The sequence below is a fragment of the Festucalex cinctus genome, chromosome 10 (assembly GCF_051991245.1).
Source record: "Festucalex cinctus isolate MCC-2025b chromosome 10, RoL_Fcin_1.0, whole genome shotgun sequence".
Lineage (NCBI taxonomy): Eukaryota > Metazoa > Chordata > Actinopteri > Syngnathiformes > Syngnathidae > Festucalex > Festucalex cinctus.
In genome coordinates, this window is record NC_135420.1 from 24,797,697 (window position 1) to 24,805,704 (window position 8,008).

General features: G+C 38.1%; 1 protein-coding gene across 2 annotated transcripts; it reads right to left on the reverse strand.

Annotated features, from left to right (window-relative positions):
* Positions 1 to 146: 146 nt before the first annotated feature.
* Positions 147 to 7,237, reverse strand: plcxd1.1 (phosphatidylinositol-specific phospholipase C, X domain containing 1, tandem duplicate 1). Of its 2 annotated transcripts, XM_077535110.1 has the most exons (8): positions 6,942 to 7,237; positions 6,279 to 6,460; positions 4,867 to 4,969; positions 4,637 to 4,779; positions 3,608 to 3,736; positions 3,350 to 3,505; positions 1,989 to 2,172; positions 147 to 823 (listed from the first exon to the last, which is right to left on the reverse strand). In XM_077535110.1, exons 2-8 carry the CDS (start codon positions 6,309 to 6,311, stop codon positions 579 to 581), a joined length of 993 nt encoding a protein of 330 aa, XP_077391236.1. In that variant the 5' UTR covers positions 6,312 to 6,460; positions 6,942 to 7,237; the 3' UTR covers positions 147 to 578. The 2 variants fall into 2 exon arrangements, with proteins under 2 accessions (XP_077391236.1, XP_077391237.1); XM_077535111.1 differs by lacking the exon at positions 6,942 to 7,237 and having other exon boundaries at positions 6,279 to 6,470.
* Between the last annotated feature and the right edge of the window lie 771 nt (positions 7,238 to 8,008).

Genomic DNA, 8,008 nt, shown 5'->3' on the forward strand with positions numbered 1-8,008 from the left:
AGCTTTTAAATGACATATATACTCTTAAGATGATGTCATAGAATTGGCCTGAGAGGTTATCAGAAGATACTCGTTCTCGACACAAGTCCTGAATCTTAAGCTGAACCAACGCAGATGTCCAAAAAGAAGCAGGTAAGTCTTGAATCTTCAATTGCATTATTTTATTTATTTATTTTTTTAACAAAAACATTGAAGGTTCCATTGTACTAATGTGACATTACCTAATTGCATCATTCAAGCTCAGTTCGGAAGCCAGTTTGTTGGTTGCAAGAACAATTTCATCAGTGTTCAACAGGGATCGTCCTCTGGGAATCTCATCACTCTGGTAAGGGTAACAAAAACAAAAACAAAACAAACAAAAAAACAAAACAAAAATCACACCAAACCTGGAAAACAACACAATGAGAATCTCAACTAGCAAACTGGAAACAAAAACTAAACTAACCTACTTTAATAGTCATAGACTGTAAATTGACATTGGATTTTTTTTTGTAAAATAAAGCTGCTAATGTTTAATTTATTGCTTGTCGTTTTCTCTGAGGACGGCAAGGGTCACAAATAAGCCAGTAGTTTTGTTGTTAATCCCTACGAGGCTTTAGTTTAACATTAAGCGACACCACAATTTTCGCAAATTCGCTCTCGGTGACAAAGTCTGCAGCCACGATGTTGATGGAACGTGAGTTGCCGCCGGGCACTTGGAGCTTGACCCACCCATGCAACTCGGGGTTGGTGGACTTCACCACGTCTTTCAGAGACCTGTGCACATTTTTGCCGATGTACTTTGGGGTCGCTGTCAAGTTTATCCCTGCGACAAAAAATCCACCTGAAACAACATTTGAAAATGTATGCCTTTTTTTAGAATTTGGGGCTGGCTGAATAATCAATATAATCAAGTTAAGTCAAAGATTGAAAATACAGGTCCAGAAAGTAAAAACACTAATCACAGTTTGGCTTTAGTCACAGGCACTTCTACTCGCAACCCAGTACGTAAATGAACTGTGGCAGGGTTGTTACTTTGTAGACCTTCTGCCTTGAGCAGAAATTGTAAATCCAGGTCCAGAAAGTAAAAACCCTGCCTCAGTTTAGCTTTTGCCACTGGCTAAAGTTTAGTCGCTAAACCCTTTAGCCACTAGTTCAACCCTGCCACAGTTTGGCTTTAGCCACTGGCTAAAGTTTAGCCACTAAACCCTTTAGCAACTAGCTAAACCCTGCCACAGTTTGACAAAAGTTTAGCCGCTAATCCCTTTAGCCACTAGCTAAACCCTGCCACAGTTTGGCTTTAGCCACTGGCTAAAGTTTAGCCACTAAACCCTTTAGCAACTAGCTAAACCCTGCCACAGTTTGACTAAAGTTTAGCCGCTAATCCCTTTAGCCACTAGCTAAACCCTGCCACAGTTTGGCTTTAGCCACTAGCTAACCCTGCCACAGATTGGCTTTAGCCACTACCTAAAGTTTAGCCGCTAATCCCTTTAGCCACTAGCTAAACCCTGCCACAGTTTGGCTTTAGCCACTAGCTAACCCTGCCACAGATTGGCTTTAGCCACTACCTAAAGTTTAGCCGCTAATCCCTTTAGCCACTAGCTAAACCCTGCCACAGTTTGGCTTTAGCCACTATCTAAAGTTTAGTCGCTAAACCCTTTAGCAACTAACTAACCCTGCTACAGTTTGGCTTTAGCCACTGGCTAAGGTTTAGCCGTTAAACCCTTTAGCCACTAGCTAACCCTGCCATAGTTTGGCTTTAGCTACTGGCTAACGTTTAGCCGCTAAACCCTGTCACAGTTTGGCTTTAGACACTGGCCAAAGTCCTGGTCCTGGATTTGACACCTCTGCTGCCCCCACACACACAAACAAAGATTTTGTCAAATCCAGGTCCAGAAAGAAAAAAAACATTTTTATACACAACCAGGTAAACAAGCTCTCGGGGACAAATTGTGGACCTGTATTTGCCCCCTCTGACTAAAGATCAGTGTTCGTTTTGTGGCGTTTACCCGGTCTGCCTTGCTTCTTCCTGGACTCAAAGTCCTCAATCAGGTCCTTTGGCTCAAACGTATTGGCCCACCAGTAAGTAATGTGGGGCCAAATGTCTTTGTTCCTGCTAACGATACCGACGTCCTCGTACGTTACGATCGCCTGGTGGCCCGAGGACCACAGCTTCCGAAGCGTTGGCGCTCCCTAAAACACAAATGGAAATTATCCAGTAAGAAGACGGTAGCTGATAACACCAGACCTGGGAAAAAAATGGTCAAAAACTTTACTTTTCTAGAAAAAATCTTAGTGTTTTCTAATAGCAATGCAGCCTTCATTCTTGAAATGATACTGTCTTTCTTGCAAAAAATAAATAGGCTTTTATTGAAACATTAGGATTTTTATTTTTCCTCATTTTTCTTGTAATTAACTCTTTGACCGCCAAAAACGTTTAATAACGTTTAGTAAAATCACAATGTATGCCGCCATAAACGTTAAATGACGTCAACTATGTTTTTTGTTTTTTTTAATCATTACAGGTTTTAAACTATGATTTTTTTCTCTTGAAAAATGCAACTTTATTGTTGGAAAATTAACTTTAAATGACTAATGATTTTTTTTTGAAAAAAAATAAAAATAAATCCTCCATAAACTGTAGTCCAACTCCCAAGTTATTTGTGAATAATCAATCTTTCACAATTAATCAATGAATATGATTTTTTTTTCTTTTTTTTTTTTTTTTTTTAAATATGATGGTTCAGTTTTCATTTCCAGCTCTTTATTTTAAATACAAAGAGCAGAAAATGCACAAACACAAAAAGTTGTTGGTTTGGTTTGTAACATCCGTCAGAAAATTAAATAAAATGTTTTCTCAAGTAAAAGCAAATGACATTTTTTGGGGGGAGGAAAAAAACCTTACTAAACAGCAAATTTTAATCAGAGGTGTGTGTATACGTCCCTCATCATATTTATACTGATCTTAAAAATGCCTTTTTTTTTCTAGCACATTTTAAAAATTTGACCATACAGAATTTTGTGCAATACAGAATTTACCATAGCAAAAAAAAAACGCTTGCAGAGCATACAGTCCAAGAACAAGATAATCACTCTGATATTAAATAATGGATACCAGCATCCATCCATCCATTTTCTTGACCGCTTATTCCTCACAAGGGTCGCGGGGGGTGCTGGCGCCTATCTCAGCTGGCTCTGGGCAGTAGGCGGGGGACACCCTGGACTGGTTGCCAGCCAATCGCAGTGGATACCAGCAAATTTAGGGATTTTGTGGTTATTATATTTACAAGATTTAGTTGTTGAACCAAAAATTGTCCATTGCACCTCTAAAGGCCAACCGAATAGCATGAAAAGATATGAAAAAAAGTACCATCCTGGGACACAGTATGGATCTGAAGACTTGTCGTATGGTGTCGAGCAGCCGGATGTGGTGCTGGTTGCTCAATCCCAGGAAGTGGCTGAGCGACAAGATGACCACCTCTTTAGGATGAGCGTCCATCCACTCGCGGATCTCGAGCATAATCTTCTGTTTGGGGAGAACACAGATACACTTTCAAAGGTTTATGAAGGCGCTCGGAATGAAAGCGGTCGGATGTCGTTGCGACGTGTCTGCCGGGCAGTGCCGAACCTCGACGGTTTCCGTGGTGAAGAAGCCGTGGTAGAAGTAGAGGCTGTAGGAGGGATCGTTGGGTTTGGCCCCGATTCGCATGTCCAAGTAGCGTATGCCGCAGTCCAGCTGTGCAGTCACCGACTCCTCCTGCGACACATAGGCGACATGCTTTCTGTAGGCGTAAAAAGCAGGATTGACGTGGATGTGACATTAGCACTTCCATGTTTTCATTCTTTAAAATTTACACTGTGTAGTAGCTGGCAATGGAATTACAATAAATGTTAGGTAGAACATTTTTTTTAGTTCATTAAACATATTACAGATTACAACAAGTTACAATGGAACTAAATGTAAACAAGAACACAAAAACACAACCACCAACCTTAAACCCAAATCATGATACATGTATTTTTTCCTAAAATCAACTTTTTCTAAAAAAACAAACAATTACTTAAAATTATAACTTTTTTTCTTTAAAACATTACTCGATATATGACTAAAAAATTATATTAACTCATTAATTCCCAGCAATTTTCACTGAAGCAACTCTCTTTGCTTCCTGCTGTTTTGTATGATTTTGACTGATTTTGCAAGGCCCACAGAATATTGTGTTCTATTGCTATAGAAACATAGAACACACCAAAATAAAGATTAGAGTCTGCTTTCATCAGGGAAAAAAAAGTGTATTTGTATCTGTTTCCGTTTTGCAGAAATTAGCATTAGAATATAGCTTAGTTTCGTCCTGACTTGAGATATTCACATTCCTGGTAAAAACACTGACAAAAAGAGCTTGTTGCAACATAGCCCTCGCTGATCGCTTATACACTGCTGACACCTGCTGGCTGTTTTTGGGAGGGAAGGACAAAGTGTTGAAAAACGTCTTTACATGTTTGGGGGATTGAATGAGTTAATCTAGTTAAATTTGTTAAAAAAAAAAAAAAAGGTACAATTTGCGCCCCCTTGTGGAGTCATATACATTATATAAGGGCCACTGAAGTGTGTTTTTCATCCTAGTTGAGTTGTACAATGTCATGCTAATGATCCTACCTGTGTTTTGGCCCAATTGTATATAAAAGGTCGAATGACACCACTCATGTATTTGTCCGCCATCTGCAACATTTCAGGCTGTGTGCTGTCAACGGGGGATTTTTTCTTTTTATCCAGACAGTACGTGATCGCGTTGTGGCTGCCTGCGCGGACAAGGAAGAGAAAAATAGAGAAAGGTCGTATACTGCCCCGTGAAAGCTGACAAACACAAGTGTGAGCGTGCCCCTTACCCGGAATGGCCAGGCGGTAGAGCGGGATGTCCCACAGCGCTGGCGGAACTAAAGACATCCACGCTTGCATGCGTACGTTGTCCATATTCCTCGTTATCGTCTCCTTGCAAAAACATCCGCGGGTTTGTCATGGCAGGGGAACGATTAATCGAATAACGAATAACGAAGAATTTTATTTCATTTATGTCATTGTGAACTTTGTTGACAACATGTCATCAAGGGGGGATGTAGGTGGGCCTCAGCGGCCCCCCAAACTCAGGGTACACGTTTCTTAATGTATCAAATATTCTATATTTTTGTTTAAAAACAAAAAATATATTCATTGGAGAGTGCTCATGGTTTTCATAACATCAGAATCCAATATCGGCCCACGTTAGGAAATTTTACTCCCAACTTTGATGCTGATTTCAACACTTTACTTTTTTTCAAACATGCAGGTTTTTGAAGTATTTCCAAGTTTGACCAATATAACCTTGTACAATTGCATGCTTTATTATTTATTCACAATACCGAGGATACATCACAAGTCAAACATGGCGGGTGAAATGAGCCTCTCTTTTGGACTTTGGATCGTTGTGATTTTTTAGTTTTATTGAAACTTTCCTTTTAACATTCACAACATAGTAACAATAATCAATTCGAAGTTTCCATCTTGTTTACATCCACAGTATTGAAAACAGCAATACGCCGTTTCTTTACACTGTGTAAAAGAAGCCAGTTCCATTGCCCAAATGCCCGGATGTTCGGAATTGTCAACGCTACAAAGTTTCAGAAAAAAAATCCACAGAATGTTGCTGAAGATAACCCTTATATCATAAATATTACGAAATGTATTATTACGTTCAGTTAATTCCAGCACAACTTTTTTTTTTTTTGCGTAACATGGTCAACGCTGTGCGTAAATGTACACACGTCCTTTACGCACTTAACTGCGCTTACGCTACTAGCTTGATAACTGAGGTGACGTCGCACTGTCGCAGGTCAGTAAAGTTAAAAGTACTGTTCATGTTTATTCATATTAATAAAGCGACTATACGCGGATGTTGTAAAATGTCTATATACACCTGTTATTCAAGGTGTAATTGCTTTTACATGGTCAGGAAGTGCGTTTGAGCAACAGCTCAGTCGAGTAAATATTTTACTTTCAGAAAACAATCACTTAAATAATAAGCGTGACTTTAAAAGTGATGTATTTAAATTTGTGAGGTGTTGAGGGCTTTTTACACGGTCGGGTGTCGCTATATACGACCGTTGACTTTGATGTTGTAATCCATCCATCCATGGTACTGTCCACTGAACCCCCCTCCTTTAAATCGTTAAATCTTGTCTCTGCATTTTTACACGCACTTTCGACATAGTAACCCGCTCAAATAATGTAAACTGGAAGCAGTCAAACACATGGGGACAATTACCTCCTCTCGCGTTCCGCATATATTGGCTCCCATGACTGTTTGGTTGTTTGCAGCCGGTTTCGGCGTCTCCAATCACTCACACGACACTTGCACTTCTGTGGTCCGCTTTTGACTTTGTCGGAATCCACAACAACTACTGATAGTTGATCCACAATGGTGCTAAAGGGGCCTTTATGATGAGCCTGTACACAACATAATATATAGGCAAAGAGTGACTTCAAATCTGTTAAGTGATTAAGAGTGCTTTTTGACGTGTTGCCTTTTGACACAACCATTAACCGTTATTTCATTGCAAATACTCATTCAATTGATTCGACTAAATATTCAGAGCAAATTTTTTTTAATAAAATATTGATGCGAGTTGCAGGTTTGGTCCTGAAACGGCTTCATCAATTTATTTATCACTTCTGTAAATATATTTTTGGTGCAACCGCAAGCCACATTCATGAAATTTTTGTGACTATAATTTTGGGTCAGTTAAAAGCAAATGCTTCCATTAGTTTTGTATAATAAATAATCCTACTGAATATTATATTCTTGTATGTACTGTATTAGATCCCACCATTTTATTTGCCATTGATTGGTTCAGTTTGCTGCTGTAAATGGATTAATGTGATAGTCTCTTAGAGAAAAATAAGAATTATTAACACCGCATCAGCTCACCGTGGGTATTTACTCTCTATGCCGGATGGCAAATCCATACCTGGGTGAAGTCCGCCCAGGAATTTTCCAACTTTGGAGGTAGTCTCAGAGGCCCCTTTCTTTCACATTGTCTACAAAATAGTGTCTCATGTTTGTAGTTGCAAGCATATTTCGTTTTTACCACTCATGTTTGTCGCAGCCACGGACGACATTGTCGCTCTCTCCGATAGCGTCCATTATGACGCCGAGCAAAAAAACAGGTTACACATGATGAGATGAGGTGATGACTCAAAAGGTGACTCTTAGGACAGCCCTTTTAGGTATGGTTGTTGTCACACAGGAGTTACTAAACAGGTTTCCAAACAAACATGCAACCCATGGCAACAAGTCAGCAGTTTTGTAGTTTATTTTATCGTCACCGAATCTTATTATAAAATTACAACTTAAAATATAGGTCTATATGTAAAAAAAAAAAGAAGTTAGCGCGCGTTATTTTTCTGACTTAAATGCTCATAATTTTTTTTCCCTGGCAAAATATGGCTTATTTTATTTTTTATTTTTTTTAGTTTTTTTTAAGGGTTGTCGTAACTTATTGGGGAAAAAAAAAATCTTAAAAAAAATACAATAAAATAAAAAAGAGCTTTAGTTTTTGTAGTATTCCATTTTTTTTTAATGAAAAAAAAATCTTAAAAATACCCCATATAGTGTGGCTTCTTCTTGAAAAAGTTTTTTTTTTTTTACAAATTTTTTTTAAAATTGAAAACATGACTTCATTCTTTTAACATTCTTACTCATTAAAAATAAATGATTTTATTTCTAGTAACATTACAACTCTTGATTAAAATTTATTTTTTTCTTGTAAGCAATATATCTATTTATGTACCTTTTAAGCTTCTTTTTTTCCTCAATTAAACATACTGTGTCGTTATTGAATTATTTTTTTTCCCTCGAAGTAAAACGTATTTTCAGAATTGCATGTCTGAATTGGATTTAAACTTTTTTTTTTTTAATGCAACTTTCTTCTTGTAACATTATAGCTTGTCTTCTAAATATTCATTCCTGACAAAATGACCCGTTTCTTTTTAGAA

Coding starts and splice junctions, on each gene's coding strand:
- plcxd1.1 (XM_077535110.1), bottom strand. CDS start 6,311: ATGGGAGCCAATATATGCGGAACGCGAGAGGAG. Junction 3,737..4,636: donor ACAATTGGGCCAAAACACAG/GTAGGATCATTA, acceptor TATGTGTCGCAG/GAGGAGTCGGTGACTGCACA. Junction 3,506..3,607: donor TCACCACGGAAACCGTCGAG/GTTCGGCACTGC, acceptor CTCCCCAAACAG/AAGATTATGCTCGAGATCCG.